Source organism: Epinephelus moara, chromosome 7 (genome assembly GCF_006386435.1).
Source record: "Epinephelus moara isolate mb chromosome 7, YSFRI_EMoa_1.0, whole genome shotgun sequence".
In the NCBI taxonomy this organism is placed as follows: Eukaryota; Metazoa; Chordata; class Actinopteri; order Perciformes; family Serranidae; genus Epinephelus; species Epinephelus moara.
Genome location: NC_065512.1, coordinates 11,462,607 through 11,484,265, shown reverse-complemented (window position 1 = coordinate 11,484,265; position 21,659 = coordinate 11,462,607). Strand labels below are relative to the sequence as shown.

General features: G+C 40.6%; 2 protein-coding genes across 3 annotated transcripts; one reads left to right on the top strand and one right to left on the bottom strand.

Moving 5' to 3' along the window:
* Nucleotides 1–1,826: 1,826 nt before the first annotated feature.
* hnrnpa3 (heterogeneous nuclear ribonucleoprotein A3) lies at nt 1,827–9,692 on the top strand. 2 transcript variants are annotated; one of them, XM_050048149.1, is made up of 11 exons: nt 1,827–1,983; nt 2,743–2,865; nt 2,972–3,118; nt 3,202–3,412; nt 4,288–4,377; nt 4,492–4,563; nt 5,933–5,980; nt 6,163–6,300; nt 6,781–6,897; nt 6,999–7,066; nt 8,521–9,692. In XM_050048149.1, exons 1-10 carry the CDS (start codon nt 1,978–1,980, stop codon nt 7,049–7,051), a joined length of 1,005 nt encoding a protein of 334 aa, XP_049904106.1. In that variant the 5' UTR covers nt 1,827–1,977; the 3' UTR covers nt 7,052–7,066; nt 8,521–9,692. The 2 variants fall into 2 exon arrangements, with proteins under 2 accessions (XP_049904106.1, XP_049904105.1); XM_050048148.1 differs by lacking the exon at nt 8,521–9,692 and adding an exon at nt 7,168–7,840 and having other exon boundaries at nt 1,828–1,983.
* A 1,823-nt stretch (nt 9,693–11,515) lies between these two features.
* nfe2l2a (nfe2 like bZIP transcription factor 2a) lies at nt 11,516–19,032 on the bottom strand. The gene is made up of 5 exons (XM_050048147.1): nt 18,843–19,032; nt 14,725–14,991; nt 14,362–14,454; nt 14,093–14,272; nt 11,516–13,177 (listed from the first exon to the last, which is right to left on the bottom strand). Exons 1-5 carry the CDS (start codon nt 18,879–18,881, stop codon nt 11,909–11,911), a joined length of 1,848 nt encoding a protein of 615 aa, XP_049904104.1. The 5' UTR covers nt 18,882–19,032; the 3' UTR covers nt 11,516–11,908.
* Nucleotides 19,033–21,659: the final 2,627 nt, after the last annotated feature.

Genomic DNA, 21,659 nt, shown 5'->3' with positions numbered 1-21,659 from the left:
TACCAAAAAGATAAACAAAATACCTCCTTACAAAACCAACACTTTGATGAATATAGCCTACAACTCTGTGAGGTGTGTTTCTCTTAGACACTGCTGAGTGTCTTTCAGTCAGAGCTGCTAAGGGTGAACTGTAAAAACTGTTCTTCTTCTGTATTGTTTTCCTGTCTGAGACTTATGCTATTCGGATTTTGACTCTGTTTACCTCACAAATAAATGATATTTTGCAGACTGTGATGCACCATCATCTCACTCACTGTCAACCCTTTATAGTGGTCCTATTAGTTGTAAGATGCCTCACCTTGAACACCAACAACATTTCCGATTATTGAAATCAACTCCCATTGTAAACCACTGCGTGCCTTTGTGACCGGTTGTATAATATACAAACATTGAAGAAACATTAGAGAAATACATTAAGAAACAGGAACAGTATTGCTTAGTTTATGCTTGTTGTGGTCACAGGAGCACCCATGATAACTGAAAACACACTGCACACCCATTGCGGTCTCTTCACAAAGTAAAGGGAGCCACTTCCCATACCAAGATTCTGCAACTGCACCAGGCTTACTGCATGTCAGTTGGCTTTAGTATTTTGATTTATCAAGTGCAATATCAACTAAGTTCAGCACTGTGCACTGAGCACTGTGTCAAACTGTAGTTTTAAGAGCTTTATTGTTTTGTGTTTAAATTTTGCACACCCCTACACACCCCCGAACAGCTTAATCAGCATGCAGCAAGGGCAATATTCTCACTCAAACTAGTACGACATGACAGTTTTACATGTTACATTTTCTAATAATTGATACAACCAAATAAAGCAGTTTAAATGCATTAGTGCATTTGAACAATTGTGATTTCATTGTCAAAGTTAGACCTTACTTTTAGGCTTCAGCCACTTTTGTTTTCCAGCTGGTTCATAAAATATCCTACTTTTTATTGCCCATTTGCTATTAATATTCATGTCTATTTTTATATTTGGGCTTATTGAATTAGGTTATTGTTATGCATCTTTATTTGAAACATTCAGTCTCTGCTGCTCAAAGGGGGTAGGCTTCATCTCAACATTAGGATGGGGGCTGCGGAGAGTAACTTTGGGGTCCTCCCCCAGAAAATGTTGAGCTTCAGACACTTAATTTCCTGCATTCTGGGGAATTTTTGTGCATCCATTTTGCCTTTTCTGCATCAATTTATGGTGTAAATGTCTTTAATTCCTTCAAAATAAATGTCCTCTTCTACTTTTATGCATTTATTGTGGGGGTGGAGACAAATGCACATGTCCTAAATATTGAGGGGGACAGGTCCACTGTGCCCCCCCCCCCCCCTCGAAATCTACACCCATGCTGCTCCTGTTCTTCAGCTGACTGATCACCAACACCAAAACTGAACTTAATAAAATTATTGGTTGCTTTGTTACATAAACATGATGTGACAGTTGAGAACAGAAACAGCCATCTAATTAAATCCACACCCAGCACTCTCAATTGTTGAACACTAAGCCACACCAAATTGTGGGTTACTTCACGTTTATAGGAACCCACAGTGTTTGTATTCCCAGCCCTTGTGTTTTTCTAATAGGTAACTGACAGCATTACAGTAGGTATCTTTTAAATTCAATGCCCCAGTGATTTTGGACTGGAGTCACCCAAAAATTAAGGGGCTGGATGAGCATTAATGGCTCTGTAGAGACCTGTACCTGTTTAACCAGTAGATGGTGCAAATTATCTTTTTCTTTTTTCATTGCACAAACCAGACAGTAAAATGGGACACAGTATGCAAACACAACTTTGCATTTTAAGAGGAAACAATCTTAAATATATATGCAATGTTGTGTTATCACATGCATACATGAACCACAGTAGCTATCCTGTGCTCTAATTTTAATTGTGATGATTATAATCCATGACAGACAGACAACCAGACCGACCAGTGTCTTGATCACGTGATCCACTCAGATCTGCGGCCGTGGACATCTGTAAAATGGAGGTGAAGTACCCACAAATATTGCAAATTAAACACGGTTATTTGTAAAGTGCATTAAAGCTAAGGCTACTCTTCAACATAAATGTAATATTCGCGAGAGAATGCATGGTGTGCTATTAAAAATAGTTGCTCTTTTGTAGGTTTAACGTTGCTCTACATTCAGAGCTGTCAACGCTAGCTAACGCTGCAGCTAAGCTAAGCTAAGCTAAGCTAATGGCTGTCACCGCCGGAGAGCTCTGTGTTGGGTTACTGTTTCAGTGTGTTGTTGAACGAACGTCATTGTTCCGTTTATTTAACCCATATTGCTCGTCATGGCAGACAGATAAATGGAGGATTTTAGTGACAAAGTGCAGCGTGACTGATAGTTAGCTAACGCTAGCTGCTAAATTAACGTTAGGCCGCTAGGGCTAACTTAGCTTGTTGTAGCGTGAATTCTGCATTGCGGGCCTCAGCCTGGCGATGGTTTGTCTACTTACCATTTAGTATATATTATTTGACCATTAAAATGTCTGTCCGTGCACTTGGTTTATCTGGCAGCCTAATTATATACGAAAATGTAGTTTAGCATTAGCTTAGTCTGTTGCTGTAACGTTACGACCCAGTGTCAAGACTGTCAGAACTGTATAGCTGCAGATTTTTGTACATTTATTAATCGTTATACTTAACAACCTCATGTAACCACACTGAATGTTTCTTCAACTATTCTCCTGTAACACTTTATACAGTTTCAATGATATTTATTGCCTTGTTATGCTTTTATAGGACCGTGAAGCTAAAGAGCCCGAGCAGCTCAGAAAGCTGTTCATTGGAGGCCTGAGCTTTGAAACCACGGAGGAGAGTTTACGGGCCCATTTTGAACAATGGGGAACCCTCACGGACTGTGTGGTACATATCTTTATTGTAATCTGGCAAAATGGCTTCGTATTATAACAAACATTAACTGTCCAGGTAGACTGTTCTCATTACCATTGTGTTTTGTGTTTTTTTCCAGGTGATGAGGGACCCCAACAACAAGCGCTCAAGAGGGTTTGGCTTTGTGACATATTCCACTGTAGGGGAGGTCGACGATGCCATGAAAGCAAGGCCTCATAAAGTCGATGGCCGAGTTGTCGAACCCAAGAGGGCAGTGTCCAGAGAGGTACATGAATCCCATAGCAGAAGGCAGATGCTGCAGTGATGATAATGTTTGGTGTGTGCGCTCACTGATACGCTCTGTTTCAGGACTCCAATAAACCAGGCGCCCACCTGACAGTGAAGAAGATCTTTGTCGGTGGCATCAAGGAGGACACCGAGGAGTACCACATTCGGGAGTACTTTGAGAAATATGGCAGGATTGAATGCATCGACATCATGGAGGAACGCTCCACTGGGAAGAAGAGGGGATTCTGCTTTGTCTCCTTTGATGACCACGACACTGTAGACAAAATTGTCGGTATGTGGATGTGTAGACTGTCAAAATTAAAGCTGCATTTGGTAACTTAAAAAAATATCCTTTTTTCATATCAAGTGAGACTGTTGTTATATTCACACATCACTCAATGAGACAGATAATCTGTGATGAAAACACACTTCACTGCTTGCTTTGTTGTACTGTAGCATTTATCATAGTCTTACGGCATATGAAAGAAAAACAACCAACCAGAGCCAAGGAGTCTTGAACACAGCTGTCCCTCATGTCAATTCTTGTGAATTGCAGTCACTGTAGGCAGTGCTGATCAAATATGAATAAAGATTTTGTTACTCTATTGCCTATTTCTCACTTCAGATGATTTCAGAAATATATTTTAGTGTACTGTTAAGCTGTGAAATGACAACATTTGTGACCCAGCTGCCATGTTGGATACAATTTAATGGGACTACCAAGCACCGCTCATTAGCCGGACCAGTTTTCTCAGTTTACAGCTAAACATTACACTAAAATATGTTTCTGAAAGCATTTGCGGCAAGAAATAGCCAATACAGTTGGAGAATTTGGGTTCATATTTGATCAGCGCTGCCTAGTTGACAGTTTGACCACAGTTCATGGAGCAATTGACATGATTGAGAGCTGCGACAGAGACTTCCTTCCAGCCAGGCGCTGACTAGCTGTTGCTTACTGCACCACCTCTGATTTTAGCAAAGACCAATTGAGACAGGAGGGTTGTGTTTTTTCACACACTGTCTCATGCACTACTTTCAGGAAATACTCTCCGCAAATATGACACAAAGTTTGTCATAAAAGTTATCAAGTGTGGCTTTAACTATGCTGTCAGTAAACATTAAGCAGTGCTATGTAAGAGTGATGTTTTCCTCATATTTTTCTTACAGCCCAGAAATTCCACACAATCAACTTCCACAACTGTGAGGTCAGGAAAGCTCTTTCCAAACAGGAAATGAGTGCTATGTCTACTAACAGGGGTAAGAAAACTATCAACTGTAGAGTAAAGTCATACTCACAGACAAATACTGTACATACTGTTTGCAGCTGATAGTACAAATATTTTGTAAACAAATCCAAAATTTACATTTCAGGCAGGAGTGGAGGATCTGGAAACTTCATGGGAAGGGGTGGTAATTTTGGAGGTGGTGGCAACTTCAGTCGAGGTGAGTAGTATTTGCATGCCAGATGAAAGTGCCTCTGGTCTTAATCACACCAATGCAGGTACATTGTATTGTGATGGTCACATATCAGCAGGGGTTGTGGGATCGTAAGTTTTGCATCCATAATTACACACCAAAGAAAGTGAAATGGTTGAAACTGATGAATTAAATTTGAATTTATTTAAAGGATAGCCCTTTGGGACGAAGCATTTCATTTTTTGAGGTGGTCCTGTAGACATAAATACACAATTATAAACACACAAATAAAAACAGCATTAGATGACAAACTTATACCACAAATAGACACATACAGACAGCTCATTCACTCACTCACACCCTCAGCTGTTGTACCAAAGGAACTGGATACAGTGACCTGAATAATGAATTAACTGAATTATCTGCATCAGTATAAACTTAAAGAACATTTAAAGCAGTTTGACATTTGTCATTGTAAGTACACAAATTATAGCGTGAGTAGGTTGCTTTAAGATTAAACAGTAAAGTTTTCTTATAGCAGCAGAAAGAGGAAGTAGTTCTCAGAGATAAGGGTAGATTTTCCAGGCAAATTGAGGTTTGTATTGGAATGACTCGCATCTGACTTCTCTGATAACTCTGGGCACAAAAGCGGGGTGCTGCATATGTCTCAGTGGATCTGAATAACTATATTGAATCAGAAATTGTTTCAAATTGTGAATTTGTTTGTTTTGTTTTTAAATGTCGGCAATCAAGTAAATGTTTTATGGCCATAGCCATCTGGTAAAATCAGGTACTGAGCTTTGTGTAAGTTGAGCAAAAGCCAGCAAGACTTTGCCAAATGACACTTATTGCGTCATCCAGTAGAGTTTCATAGGGAGATCCAGGTGCTGGGTCGATGGAGGGAAGTTTACCACAGTTCATTCACACATCCTACCCACATTGTTATGATATAAAGCTGGTTGAACAGCAGAGAAGTCCCCTTTTAAGGAGACCTGTTGTAAGACAATAGGAGTTCATTTCCTCATGCAGCTGTCAGACATAGGGCAGATTTATATCTCAGTGACGGAACATGAGTGTTTCAAGAATATCAGAGGTGATAAACACATGTCCTTCTAACATAGCTGCTATGCAGAAATACACTCACATGTTTGTGAATCGTGGAGTCATATGTCAGCATTCTCAGAGATGCTCTGTTGTCTCTAGGCAAGACTCATTTTTAAATGTATCCACTCTATTGTGCATATTTGAAAATGTCACAGTGTGCCAAAGCAGAGAGAGGCACATCACTTGAACCTACATTAGTGTGGACATGGTGTAATCCATGACAGGGCTGCAAGAATACAACAAATCTGTCTCAGTTTTAATGCATAACGTGTTTTACCCTTTTTTTTTTTAGGTGGTTTCGGTGGAGGACGAGGTGGTTACGGCGATGATTTTGACAATGGTGAGCTCTGGTAGAACGTTAAATTCCGTTATAGGTTTAATTTCCTTGCTCATTTGCACAACTGTCATGGCCTCAAAAGATACTTTACAGCAGTCTGTGCTATGTTAAAACCACTCATGAACTAATCATGTCACATTTAAGTAAGGTCATGTTGTAAGCTGCCTGTGTTTTCATTGTCGTAGGTCCAGGAGGAAACTATGGTGGAGGACCAGGTTATGGAGGGGGCCGAGGGGGCTACGGTGGTGGTGGTCCAGGGTATGGCAACCAGGGTGGTGGATTTGGTGGCAGCTGCGATGGAGGTTATGGAGGCAATGACGGAGGTAAAAAAAAATAAATAAAATAAATTGACTTAAGAGTTTTGTTTGTTGAACTGAAGTTAAACAGTAAATTGTTCAGGTTTAACACAGTCAAGGAAAACCTGGAGAAGTCATGGAATTGTGTCGTGTGTAATAGTGTACAAATTTATTTTCTACACATTACATAGCTCAAATTTATGTTGCTGTGTGATATTTCATTTAATATCACGTTTCTCCATTTTCCTCCTGCATTGAGTCTCTCCCTTCATGTGTGTCAGATAGTTTAAATTATTTTTGAGTAGAGTTTGAGTCTAATATGTTTGAAAAATGCTTGGCAAGTAGGGCAAGAAAAAAATGTTATTATGGGTCCTGGAAGTCATGGGAAAGATATGAAATTTTGTTTGTGAAAATGTGTGGGGACCCTGAGTGTTTGATGTAATCCATAGAAGACGTGCTGTACTGAACACCTCGTGCTTGCGGTAAAATTGACACGTACTTCTTCAGGTTACGGAGGCGGTGGAAATTACAACGACTTTGGAAATTATGGTGGGCAGCAGTCCAACTATGGGCCCATGAAGGGAGGCAACTATGGTGGCAGAAACTCAGGTGGACCCTATGGTGGTGAGTTTCACCCTCCATACTGATACATTCAGTGACATAACATCATAATCTCCCCTGAGGAGTATCTAACATATTCTGCTGTGACCGATCCTCAACTGCAGGTGGCTACAGCTCTGGCGGCGGCGGAGGTGGCTACAACCCGCGGCGATATTAATTATTTCATGTTTTGGTAAGTTGCATTCAGTTCCGCACCACCCTCGTAGCACAGTACAGAGTGAGCCCATGAAAGTGCAGAATAACTATTTGTTCTATCCTGTATCCATTCAACAGGCTTCAGTTCTTAGCAGGAGAGGCGAGGAGGTGAGCAAAGGAATTGTCAGGAAAGCTGCAGGTTACTTTGAGGCAGTCATCTGAAAGCATTAGAGGAACACACAAGTCAGACATTACCGCAGCTAAATCGGAGAAGTTTATGGAAGAAGGACTGTATACACAAGACATGAGTGCAGATGAAAACCTCCCCTATTTGTGATAGATGTTTCCCTACAAAGCTATTTTTCCTTTTATGCGTCTGAAGTGTGTGTATTGTGCCTATGGTATCAGGGTTAAAGAGTAAATTGTTTTTTTTTTTTTATCTGAAGCCAGTTCTTAATATCTTTATTTTTTCTTTTTTTATATGGGTTAGTTTTCTGCTGGCCGATTAATCTTATGTCTTTTAACTTGTCATAGTTATATCAGGCCCACAGATGAGCTAGAGTTACTCCATTTTTTTCTTTCTGAAGTTATTATGATTGCTCAATTGCAAGTGTCAAGTGTATTTTGATTTTGTATGTGAAGCACAGTATGTAAATCCTTCGTAGTACCAGTGTCAACAAATATAAGCAATTAATTAGAAATAAGGGAATCCCCTCACTCTTCTTGTTCCCCAAAAAAAACAAATTCTAGATTGTTGGACTATTTTGATTAGAAGAAAAAGACCGAATAAAATTGTGTAGTAAAGTGACAAGAGGTTCAGTGCGTCATTGGTTCAGAAAAAGATAAAAATGAGTTATTGATTTATCTGTTGCCTGCACATTGTGACTGTGAAGTTTAGCAAATCAGCCTGTCCAGAACTTTCTCCTCTTGAGAGTATTATTGAAGACTTTTGTGGGTGAAATAGTGTATTTGCTGTATGTACTTGTTCAAAGGTGAATGACAAGGGAGTTTTGGGTAGTCCTAGGGCAAGGGCCCATACACCACCTATGCCAGTGTTGAGCGAGTAGGATTATAACGGCCACAAGCACCTGCAGTTGGGCCCTCAGCGTCGCTAGTGTGGAAGATTGCAGATGACTGTCAGACAGGACGTCTTCAGCCCCAGCCAGCACAGTGGACCAGTCAGCATTTTGAGAGAGAAGGGAGAAGGCAGCATCGAGCACAACGCCCATGGAGGAAGCTTGCAGTGTCGTTCCTGGTAGTGAGCATCTATCTCTTTCAAGGCTAGCTAAACCCTCCAGCAGCTGGTGCTAGCGAAGAAAGACTAGTTCCTGGACACATTGGAGATCCTGTTGAGTCAGAGATACTGCAGTTTTTACCCGCAAAAATGCTAGATTTCAGACATTAACAAGAAAAGGGAGTGAGTATTTCACAAAAAAAAGCTGACTTAAGAAGATGGAGCAGGTAAGAGTAACCACTTTGCTTGATTTGCAGATGTGGAAAGAGGCATTCTCTTCTTGCTGAAAATCTGTAAAGACCTGATAACATGGAAGGTTCTGGATGGGTAAGACTTTTTCAAAATATTATCCAAGGCTGCTCTTATTGTGATCTAACAGTGCACATGGTGATTATACGGGGTGCAAGGGTTTTTTTAAGGTAAACGGAGCAGGAAGATATCCAGTATTGCTCAACTTTGACCAGAAGTCAGCCTGTGACCTTCACCACACTGTGGGGATTACAGTGAGGTTAAAATATCTTTACATGTTTTATTGCTTTGCTATCAGTCAGACAGGTCTGATAAAGTTTAAAGTGGTGCAACACCTTTGGGTCATGCCCAGAAAAGATAAACTATTTACACATGGTGGCCACTTTATTAGACACACCTGTACAATCTATTAAAGTTGAATACAAGAACTCTGCCATGAACTCTTCTTTATCAAGTGAAGTTTTTGTTGTCGGCACAAATGTAAGTTGTGCATTCAAAATCTTTCTCAACTCTTTAAGTAAATAAGCAATAGCATCAAAATATACTCAAAGCACCAAAATTAAAACTACTTCTAGTGCAGTATAAGATATATCACTGGATTATTATCATTGATGCATTAATACGTTAGCATCACTAATAGTATACACTGTTAGGTAGCTTAATCCATAGTAATACATCATGATTTATTAGCAGTGTACATTTTGGACTGATAATCTATGATGTAGTGGAGTCAAAAGTACGATATCTGGCTCCAAAATGTGGTGGAATAAAAGTATAAAGTAGCATAAAATGGAAATATTTAAGTGAAGTACAAGTACCTCTAATTTGTACTCAAATACAGTAATTGATTGAGCATTGTTGTCGGTGTGGAGTTTGCATGTTCTCCCCATGTCAGCGTGGGTTTTCTCCAAGTACTCCGGCTTCCTCCCACAGTCCAAAGACATGCAGGTTAATTGGTGACTCTAAATTGTCCGTGAGTGTGAATGGTTGTCTGTCTCTATGTGTCAGCCCTGCGATAGTCTGGCGACCTGTCCAGGGTGTACCCCACCTCTCACCCAATGTCAGCTGGGATAGGCTCCAGCCCCCCCGCGACCCCTAACAGGATAAGCGGTTACAGAAAATAAATAAATGAATGAGACCAACACCCCCACTAACTATAACCTCATGTTAAAACATAGAATTAATTGAATAAACACCTTTATGGTTGTGTAAAAAAAACCCTGAATATTATAGGCATAATAAAAGTAGATTTTATGGCTGAGCAGTTGTATTGGATTACATTAGACTGTACATGTTTACCTAATGAAGTGGCCACTAAGTATATATGAATGCCAAGCTTGCACGTAGTTCATGCATTGTTAAAATGTATAGATGCCTTACCAATCTGTGTATTTATGGAAAACAATGTTAACATAATACAATAGTTTACTTTAAGTCATTTGATTACTACTGCAAAGGCTGCTGGTCATAGTGGTATAATGCAATCATAAAATCAGATGTGATTGATAAAAAGGGTCCATTCTAAGGGGGGCAAATCCTCTGCTTAAATCACAAGGGCATCTCCCCCAAAAAACTAGATGATTAATTAAACAGTTATTTTACTTTACAGGCAACAAACCGCATCAACAGAAAGGAATTGAGGTCACAAGTTTACAGTAACCAACAGTGATATGACAGAGTATACAGAGTAATCACAAGTACAGGCAGGAAGTGTAAGCGCAGATGAGTTTGCTTCAGATGCTGAAAGCTTTTTCATAATTTGCTGACACCTTTTTAACCCAGAGTTCAAAGTAAGTTAAAATTTTCGGGGAAACTTTGTTTGGATTCTCTGAAAATAGGAACTTGCGACCTTCTGCTATGCTGTTCTTATAGTTCCCTTTTACTGTACTTGAAGATGTGGCAATTATACAGTAAGTAATTTAACATGGTAATCTTAAAAGTGCATTCCAAGTCCAAATTTTTACAGAATATATGTACATATTTGGGTAATTTAACACTTTAGCAAACATTTATATATTTAATGTCCGTGTCAAACATGTCATACTGTTGAAATATGACCCACAGGATTACCTGCTAAATATTTCATTGTGTTTAAAAGGATTCATACATGCGCTGTTATGGTTTCACACAGGACAGGTCTGCTCACCCTGAAAATAAGAAACAATGCTTGCTGATATGTTTTTCAGTCAGCTGAAGGATAGTGTTTCTGCAGAGGAATGTAGAATGACCAACTCTATTACAGACGTGGCCGGCAAAGGCACTCCAGTTTCAATGAACTATGTTGGCTAATTCAGTGAGTTATGTTAAGTGTTACTTGTGCTCTTAAATAAAAATATTTTCCATGACTTGAGTGTTTTATTTGTAATAGAAACATACAGAGCTATAAATGTTTTTAATTTGTGAAATACAGCTGCTCTTAAAGGTTTCATGATTCACAGACGCCCTTGAGTCTCTCACCAGTTTAGTCTGCCACACGCCCTCTGACGTTTGTCATGAGAGCGGAAAATAGGCTTGGCGATCAAAGGTAGTGTTTGTGTGTGAAAGTGCATGTAGAGCACATACTGATTGCGTAGGGCTTTACCTTTGAATATGCGTGCCGGGGTTGGACCATTGTGAAGTCGCCATGCGTGGTTCATACTGAGCACACTCTACCGTGGCTCCACAATTGTTCTCTTTGTTGTGTAACATAATGAATGCAGTGGGTGTGATTCCTTTTGCGGAGAGAGTTTTGCAGTATTAAAAGATTTAGGTTACTGTACAAACAAACTTGCTCTAATAAAAAGCAAGCAGATTATAAAAGTGGTTCAGGCCAAGAACTCTTTTGTTCCAGCACAATATTCCTTTTCTTTGCTCCTATATAAGCCCTTTGGTAGAGCCTTCAAGTCAAGACTTGAACATGTGGTAAGTTATGTAACCATTCCTTTGACTATATGTCCATCTGGCATCAATCTGTCGTGGGCCATAGTACACCACACAATGTTCTCTCAGTAAACAGGGAGGCGGTCCAGCTATAGGAATACTTTATTGAAAAGCACAGAAGTCAATATTTTATAAAAGAACCTGGGCAGCAAATCATAAAGGGACAGTTATAAAATATGAGTAACAATGATTGAAACAATCATTAGCATACAGAAATATGATATATACAATATATATATGTACACATACAGTAACAGTATATCAATCTCAAAAGCAAGTGTTTATATTTACAAACAATATTGGTTAAAGAATCTGTTTAAGGTATCCGAGTACAAAAGAAGTAAAATATCAAAAATATTACAACATTCAAGAGAAGTGAGCAAAAACTATACAATAGTTCTGCTGAGCTACTTATACTTTAAAGCTGAAGGACTACAAAGTTATTGCATAGTATTACTATGATAATGCAGTACCATATTACAAAGGAGAAACGAGGTTGTCTTCGCTCTTAATGAAAGTCTTTTTGATGCGAGGGACGAGGAAGACGCTGCCGTCAGTCGACTGCTGAAGGGAGTATTCGGAGGGGGAGTAGGTGTTCCCCTTCTCGTCTCTCAGCATGCTGAAGACCTCCAGGTACAAGCTGTTGAGTTGCTGCTTCATTTCCTTCAGGTTTGTGATGTTCTGGCTCTTCTCGTTCAGCAGACGCTCCTTCTCCTCCTTCAGCGAGTCCAGGTTGCTCTCCAGACCCACTATGTTCTCCATCTTGCGTTTGCGGCAGTTCTGGGCAGCTACCTTGTTCTTGCCGCGGCGGCGTATGTCTCGGACCAGGGCCAGCTGGGCCTCGTTGAGTTGGTGTTTCGACATCATCTCGTTGAAGTCGTCAACAGGCAGATTGATGATCATGTCAACAGTGAAAGGGATTTTGAGGGCCTTAGCCCTCTGCTCGTCTCTGGAGAGACGCACTTCCAAGCGTTTCTTCTGCTTGTCTTTGGTGAAGGGGGCGTTGTTGTGGCCGTTCTCCTCTGCTGGGTCCGTCTTGTGTTGCTTGGGCTTCTTTTCCTGCGTCTGTTGGGACTGCCCTATCGGTACAGACACAGAGATTCCTAACTGAAGGTCATCAGGTTGGAAATTAAGTGTGAACATCTCTGAGTAGTCAGATTCTGCACTTCCAGGGTTGTGGTCCATCTCCTCCATGTCTGAATCACTGTAACCACCAAAGGACCCATCTCCATACACGGACTTCCCAGGTGAACTAGCATTTGGACTGGTGTTTGAAGAGATTCCTGAATCTGAATCTGGCATTTCTGCCTTCATACTCTGTTTGCCTCTGTCAAAGGCATCTCCAGGTGAGAGGCTGTAAAGGTCCACTGTAGTAAAGGGAGGCTTGTTTGGGATGTCAGACATGGCTTTACTTTCGTTTCCTTCAAGGCTATGTTGACCACTGCTCTCCTCCAGAATGGTGCTGGGGTAAAACATGTCGCAGAAACTCTCTGCTGCAAAGTTAGCATTTAACTGAGGAGCTTTTGCCTTCATCTGGCTGAGATTGTCCGGTGTGGCCATACTGGGAACAGAGCCATCGAATGTATTCATAAACTCTGTGGGACAAACATTTAAACTGTTTATTTCCCCGTCGCTGAGATTGGTCATGGGGTAAAAAGTGTAGTTTGGATTCTGCACTTCAGGGCTGTTTGGAAGAGGATAAGCTGTGGTCTCCAGTGTGTCCTCCATTTGCATGCTCAGGCATTGCTAGAAGAGAAAGATAAAGAAGTATTAAAAGAAATACACTCAACATACTACAGAAAAAAATCCGTGCTTGAACATAAACCTACAGAGCATGATCTGAGGCACATTGTAATGACTGACATAACAAGATACATACTTAATCGATCATCCTCCATAAAAATTTGGGTTTCAGTCCTTGAACTCTAAGCCATGCAGTTGACTGGTTGAGCTGGTAGAGCTGGGTTTAGCCCAACATAGCCTACTGTAATTCCCAAGATCAACTAGACATCCAATTGTAAAAGATCAGAAATCACAAATACCAATCTCCCAGCTCGCTGTTGCTGGGAGGTTAAGCGACTACATTATCTCCACAAAGCAGCTTACATGAACTGAAACAGAATTCCACACAGCCCCTTTTTCTACAATGTAGAGTCTTATCAGCAACTTGCCAGAGCAACTAATGCAACGCTATGCAAGCTGTACGGCTAGGATTGCAGTCTAGTCCACAGTGAGAGGTCAAGGCAGCAAATGGCACACTGCTCCACCCATCAGCTAATGCAAATATGAGCTGCCTCGCAACAAAACTGATAAGGCAGCTACTGAAATACTACCATGGACAAATCTTTTCATTAGAAACTAAAGGTTTTCAGACAGCCACACCCCCTTTGAACAAGATGTCTTGTTCTGCTGGATAAAGCTGGTGGCTGCTGCATCACATCTTGAACACCCACCTCCCTAATTCTCTCTAAAGTCTCAACAATGAAACCTAATCACAGTGGAATGAGCCGGGTGCACCTGTCTCACATATACGAGACCCCATTCTCGCAGAGCAACAAAAAAGTGTTTGTCCTCTAATGCCGGGCTCCGGCTCATTGATGCATTCTTTGGGTATTTGTTCCACAACGCCAAACACCATGCCATTGAGGCGGTGTATTATACCTGCAGCTCAGGGAGGGACAAAAGCTCCATCCAGGCCTGCTCCAAATCTGGGGACATCCTCTGTGGTGGTGGTGGTGGTGGTAGTGGACCTGGAGATAGGGTGGCTGGTGGCAGAGCCGGTTGCTCGGGCGACATTATGGGTGCTGAAACAGCAGTTGTGTCCAGGCAAACTGAGGTGCTCTGTCAGACACAAGAAAATGACAGTTTTTATACAACTGAAAGCTGCAAGCTGTGATGTCACATTTGTGGTAATAATTCAATGTTCTTACCTCAGCTTCCTCTACAGGAAACGTCTCTGCCAGTAGCTGCAAACATTCATCAAATGACATGGCATCACAGTTGTCTTCTGTGAAGCTGACATTCTGGAAAAGAGGTTAAAATACAAGGTTTTAACGACCGAGCATCCTTTGTGGCGCACCATCTTTTAAAAGCAGCATGGTTTATATTTATAGCTCCTATGTCTCTGAAGAGTAGTTTCTAGAGCAGAATACACCGATGCAAAACTGCAGACCCACCTGTGTTTCTGTAATTACACAGGATGAGGTGGTTACCTAGCTACATAGCCACAGCCTATCAAATCAGGTGGGAGTGGTCCACCTATGACATGAGTAATGACAGCCATGTGCATGTACCTGTGAAACCTCTAGAGGTGTGACAGCCGACTGCAGTGGGGCGCTGGGTGGCGGGCGGGGTATGTACTCTCCTGTTTCCTCGTCGAGCTGTAGCTGTGCCAGCAGGGCCTTCTCCTGCTCCCGCACCAAATGCTGCCTCTTCTCTTCTTCCAGCTCCCGCTGCCTCCGCAGTTCATGTTCTTTCTGACGGTGGTTGTAGTCAAACACTTCACGCCTGGCGCCGAGATCAATGTCCTGCTTCCACAGTATGTCAATCAGCTCCATGGCCTGGAAAGAGAACGGCAGATCAGTTTGGAGAGTTGTGAGCCATGCTGTCCTGCAGTGAGAATGTGAGCAGCATTGGAACAAGGAAGAGTGTGCCCTGCTGTGAAGCGTGGCTGCTGCACCCGCCACACCCTGTCCCTCAGTATCTGTTCACTGACAACAACACTGGCACTAAAGTCAAGGGGGAGAAGCCACATGAATAATAGATGCACTTCTCTCTTTCCCCTGTTGCCACCACACACCAGCAGAAGACACGTATCCTCACTTGATACCCTTTCTATGGGAAGCGATCATCACCCATCTAATTACACCGAGGTGTGAATTCAGTTGTCTGATTCAAACTCTGAAAAAGGGCTCATTCTAACAAGTAACTTCATGTTACAGTTTAGTTCTGTAAATAAAGTTAAATCCCAAACATTTGTCATAGTATACTGACTTTATAAAATCAGGAAGTTAAAAGTGTATTGTTGTTGTTGTTTTTAAGGGACAGTTCATCCAGAAATCAAAAATAATTATTTATCTTACCTGTAGTGCTATTTATCAATCTATATTGTTTTGGTCTAAGATGCCGAGTGTTTGAGATATCGGCTGTAGACATGTTTGCTTTCTCTCTAATATCATGGAACTAGATGGCACTCAGCTTGTGGAGCTCAAAGCTTAAAAATGTTGCTTTTGTAAAATTCAACAGCAGTGTCTCTTTCCAAAAATCATGACCTGGTTACTAAAGATAATCCTCAGACCTTGTTGTGAGCAGTTTCATGTAGGAACTATTTTCTTTCTACCAAACTACACCCACTAACCGTATCATTGCGCAAAAGGAAGTGGGCATACTCAAGGACGAGAGGCTTGTGCTCGTCACAGTGCGAGATGTAAACATCAATGGTGTCCTCCTCTGCTTAGCTGTAACGTTAGCTACCTCAGTGGTGCTAAGTAAGCTAGCAATAAACAGCATGAAGAAAGGTCCACAATGTAGCTCGCTTAAGTGCAATTTTTTAGCATAGACTTAGCTAAGTTTTAAGTTGTTTATTACTTTCTTTTATTGGTCCAGCACCTGCGTTTAAGGGTTTTTGGATGTCCATGACTACTATGCTTTTTTTTGCTAGTGAGCTAGCAATAGATGCACGCCTCCTTCTGCGCCGTGATATGGTTGGCGATTGTAGTTTGGTAGAAAAAAAATAGTTCCTACATGAAACGGTTGGCAACAAGGTCTGTGAATTATCTTGAGTAACCAGGTCATGATTTCTGCAAAGAGACATTGCTGTTGAGTTTTTCAAATGTATTTTTGTGGCACTTTGAGCACCACAAGCTGAGTGCCATCAGTTCCATTATATTTTAGAGAAAGCAGACATCTCTACGGCCGATATCACCAACACTCGGCAACACACACCAAAATAATCTAGACTGATAAATAGCACTACAGGTTAAGAAAAAAAATATGTATTTTTTATTTTGGGGTGAACTGTCCCTTTAACTATGGTACCACAGCACTTGGAGGGTGTTCCTTTTTTAAACGACACAGTAGTAATATTCCTGAAATGGTGGGATAATATAACCCAAAAAAAGGAACTATAAGGCTGTAGCTCTGTTGCTGGGTGGATTTACAAACCTTTTCTTCCTATTATGTAACGTAATTAACTAAGTATAGATAACTACTGGTAACTGACCACCACCCAGTGCCCCACCTTTAGTTTTTACACATTAATTAAAGTCCTGCTGACAATACAGGGTATAAGACACAGCATACTAACTGACTAATTTTAATACTGTTTCCTGTAGATTTCCACTCAGAGGCTGACTGGTATTTTCCCTTTTAAACAAGAATGTCTAAAGATAAACTGTGCCGCTCTCCTCCTTGGGCCTTTTACACAGAAATTATTTACAGAAGGAAACCATTTCATAAGGCCCACGGATGTTGCATAAACCCCAGACACTGGTTCACAAGAACATGTCCGGGCATGTGACTTGTTTGTTCCTCAGTTTTGTGTATAAACAGAACTTATGGGCTTATAAATGGTCATATGGCCGAGACAGACGCAGCCAGGAGGAAGCTAATCGACGGGAAATAGAGCACAAAGCAGAATAAAACACAACAAAAGAGGATGTGAAACTGAAAAGAAGAGACTGTCTAATGATGTTTTCTCTTTTGATATTTTAGATTCAAAGAAAATGGGGTGAGAGGTAAAGCTTCATAAACTCATAATAATAGCAAGCAGGCATCTATATATATTCTAAAACACTGTTGACACCGTTTTTCTGACTACAGCTGTGGCACAGCAAAATAAGAACCCACTAACCCTCTTTGACTCAATATTGCATCAGAGGCATGACCGCCAAAGGATTACACGTCACTAAAGCTGCCTAAAACCATACGCGCAGAGTGAGAGGTGGGCAGACAACCAGGAATTATGGCCTCTGCAGGAATGAGGAAGTAGCCTAAAATGTCCAAGTGGGGACGTCTGGTCATCCGTGTTTTCCAAACTAATAAACCACACTCTTGTCTGTTTGTCACACCTCATAAGCTTACCTGACAAGTCATACAAGTCTCTTTAAAAACAAACCCACGTCTCTTAAACCAGCCCTTTCACTGTCACTGAATAATAGTGCTTTTATATGCCACTGAACCAAACTCCCTAATAAATCATATGTCAAATAGATTGCGTAAATGTGAATCTGGTCAGAACAGGTTATCGGTATGGTATCAGTAATGGCTGTCATAAGACCTGGGCTGGCAGCAGAACAAGGAAACTGGCTCCTAAAATGATTTCCCAGACACCACTGCCACACAATACACAGCCATACAAGCCCAACAACATGCCTTCAGTTTAAAATAGTGGTAAAACATGCAGAGCAAACACACGCCTCCCAATTACCAGAAAACACATGTTGGAGACATATTTTGAAAACAAGCCAAACTAATGGTCCTGCAGGCTATCAAACTAGGCCATAGAGGAGTGATACAAAGTGTGTGTGCTTCTTGTGTGCTTCTTGTAGCCTATGGGTTGTTCATTTACTTCTCTTCGGCTACACTACAAGGGCCTCAGAGGGAACTGGACTCCCAGTGGTTTATTGCATTTTCTTTCATCACAACTGGCTGGACATTCACCCTTGACCGAGGATGATGAAACACAGCAGGCACATGTTCCAAAACAGCCCTTTAGGCCCTCATCAGTCAACCGTGGACTTCCACTGACCCTCACTTATGACAGGTTTAGCCAAACAGTAAAGATGAAGGGCCATAATCCCAAGTTAAACATCTAATTCAGTGTATATGAACAAAGGTAAGCCTAGACTGAGCTTAGACTGAGTGTGTGTGTCTATTTAGTCAAAACACACTGACAAACAAACAGCAAACACAGAAGCAAAACTAGGAATCAGCCACAATGGTTACAGGCTTGTCTGTATCAGATGTGGGATATCACATGCTTGGAGGAGGAAGGGGGAGGAGGGAGACAGTTACCAGAAATTAGCTCATGAGACTGAGTTTACCAAATATGTCTGAATAAGAAAATATGTAATTTTATTTAAAGTCACACAACGAAAACTATACATGAGTCTATTTATAACATTATTTCCTGTCGAGGAAAAACGTCACAAGTGAATGACTTGCAGAAGTGAAAGCTGGTCACAAGGCACCTTATAATATCTCTATAAATAAAGACAACCAGGCTCACAGTGTATTTCAAATGATCTTCCCCCAGCAGCTGTTAATCTATAATATCACCTTATAACTGCGCCATTACCCGATTGTCACTTATTATTAAATTTGCTATATTACAAAAAGTTTCCCTGAACTATCATCACGCCCCTGTCTCCCTCAATGTCTGGCGATGACTTTATAGAAACCCTCTATTTACCTGTTGACCGGAATGCATCACCTCCATTTCCATCATCATGGAGATCTGTGCGGCGGTAAAGAGACGCCTTATGATAGGTAAGTGCGGCTGTTATTCCTTCAAATGGCAGATTAAAATGGCGAGCGATCCGAAGCCGATAGAGTCCGTCGCAGTAGCTGAGCCGAGGGAAACATTTACTGCTTCCTTTAAATCTAATGAACATTACGGAAATGATGGCCCTGCCCACCGAGCTGCGGCGCCGGGATCGTCCCCCTCACACCGGCCTATGAGGCGGGGAGAGCAGTGTGTGCATGCGTGTGGGGCCGGATGGGCCTATATCCACTCAATATACTGATTATAAAATTTTAAAAAATCACACAACACATTAATATACATTGCAAAGTAGTAATAACCATTAAATATAACAATAGAAATAAATTAAATCAATAAAACAAACTGGTTTTCACTTTGTCTAAAAACCATTCAAGTCGTTAAAATTCAACCTAATTCTTACAAGAGCATTACTCTACATTTCTGGCTCCTTAATAACCAGCTCATGTGTAATTATAAAGCTTAAAAACCATATTGCAGTTTTTCTTTCAACTCCGTCATCACAAGAGTTTTGATTGGTGCATAGCGCCCCCTGCTGGTGACCGTGCCTAGTGTGGAGCTGGAGGCCCTGGGGCCCTAAAGTCCCCGTGGAAACACTGAAGACATCCACTGACAGCTGGGAGGTTGTGTCAAAGCTGTGAGGAGACACATGTAGGCTCTGGTCAGTGGTGGAAGAAGCATTTAGATTATTTATATAAGAGGAGATGTCATCAACCACTCAATTTGCCTGTAAGTTAAAGTCCTGCATTAAGTCATGCAGGATGACACCTGTCAGTGCTTTATATTATATTTGTGTAGCATTATTATTCATGCATTGGCATGTAAGCAGTACTTTAATGTTACAGTTGTAGAGACTGAGCTTATTTTAACTACTATCCCAAACACTTTCTGACCATAACAATGCATCACCATTCATTTGTTGATCATGTGCTGTAGATATCTTAATTAGAAAAGTAACTACTAGCTACAGCTATCAATAACATCGTGTGCAATACAGAGCACAATAATCCCATTTGAAATGTAGTGGAGTAGAAGTATAAAGTAGCATAAAATGGAAGTACTGAAGTAAAGGACTTCAAGTAAAGTACCTCACAACTGCACTGGATAAATGTAATTATTCTCCACCACTGGCTTTACATGCTTATTTATTTTGCTTATATTGATATACTTCAATTCAATTTTATTTATAAAGCCCAATATCACAAATCACAATTAGTCTCAGAGGGCTGTACAGCATATGACATCCCTCTGTCCTCGAAGCTCGAAGACCAACAGTGGAGGGATCCCTCTTCCAGGACGGACAGACGTGCAGTAGATGTCATACAGAACAGATCAAGGTAATAATTTTGCAGTAATCCATATGATAAAATGTACTGAGGAGAATATGCTGTCATAATGCTATTTATTAAAGAACAGCTTACTAGATGCATAACCACATAAATTACTGCATACAGTAAAATATTAGAATAATAAAGAGTAGCCTAACATAAAGATACTGAGTCAGTTGTAATGCAGTGATGGAAAGTAACTGTTTACATTGTATATTTACTCAGTTAACTTAAATACAATTTTGAGGTAGCTGTATTTGAGTATGTCTATTTAATGCTGTACTTTGACTACATTACAGATGGAAACATTCTCTCCTCTCCCCCACTAGCCTAAGATCAGTTTATCAAATATCATGTAGTGCTATACAGTAGTGGAATGTAACTAAGTACATTTACTCAAGTACTGTACTAAGCTTTTGAGGGCCTTGTCTTTACTGTAGTATTTCCATGTCTTGCTACTGTATACTTTTCCTTTATAATACAGTACTGTACTCTTTAGTCAACACCTGTAGTTTACAGACTAAGATCTTTTTTAATTCAAGTCATGTGATAGTTTATAAAATAGTACCCTATATAATGGGATAAAATTAGCTCCACCTTGACCAGCTACGACGTCAAAAAGCTGCTTATACATTAACGCATCAGTATTACTATTCCAGTAACATTTTCTGCAATAATATAACTCTTACTGGGATCATTCTGGTGTATATGTGTTTTTGCTTTTCGTTTTAAGTGCTGATGCAACTTTTGCAGACTTTTAATTAAGTAAGGTTTTAATTGCAGGAGTTTTACTTGTAGTAGAGCATTAATACACTGTGGTGTTATTACTTTTACTAGCCTATAGGGGTTTAATCACTAGTGCTAGAGATTAAACAAAAGAAACACAGCTGCATTAAAATTCTACCCTACACTTAAATGCATCAGAAATGATAATCCAGAATAATATGGACTAAAACAAGGCACTCTTCTTAAGTACTTGTAATGTTGATGATTTAAGCATATACATCACACTCTTGCACATCTACTAAAGTAAAAAAAAAATTGAACGCAGGACTTTTATTTGCAATAGTTTTTTAAAAATAGTGTTGTACTTTTACTCAAGTAAAGGATCTGGATACTTCTCTCACTACTGTTGGAGACACATGATATGTCCTTAACTGCTCATTTCTTTAACTTCAAATGATCACTGCCATTTAACTAAATTGCTCAGGCTCTTACAAGTTAATTAAATCTGAACTATTCTGTCACCTCAGCGTCAGTAATAAGTCGGATCGAGATGTAATTAGGCTAAGTGTCTTTAGAAATATGCCAAGGTAATAAGAGAGACTGAGCCCGGGCTGTTGCACCTATCTGTGAAGAAGCTCACACTAAAGTGCAGCTCACTGTGCCACTGCGTGAA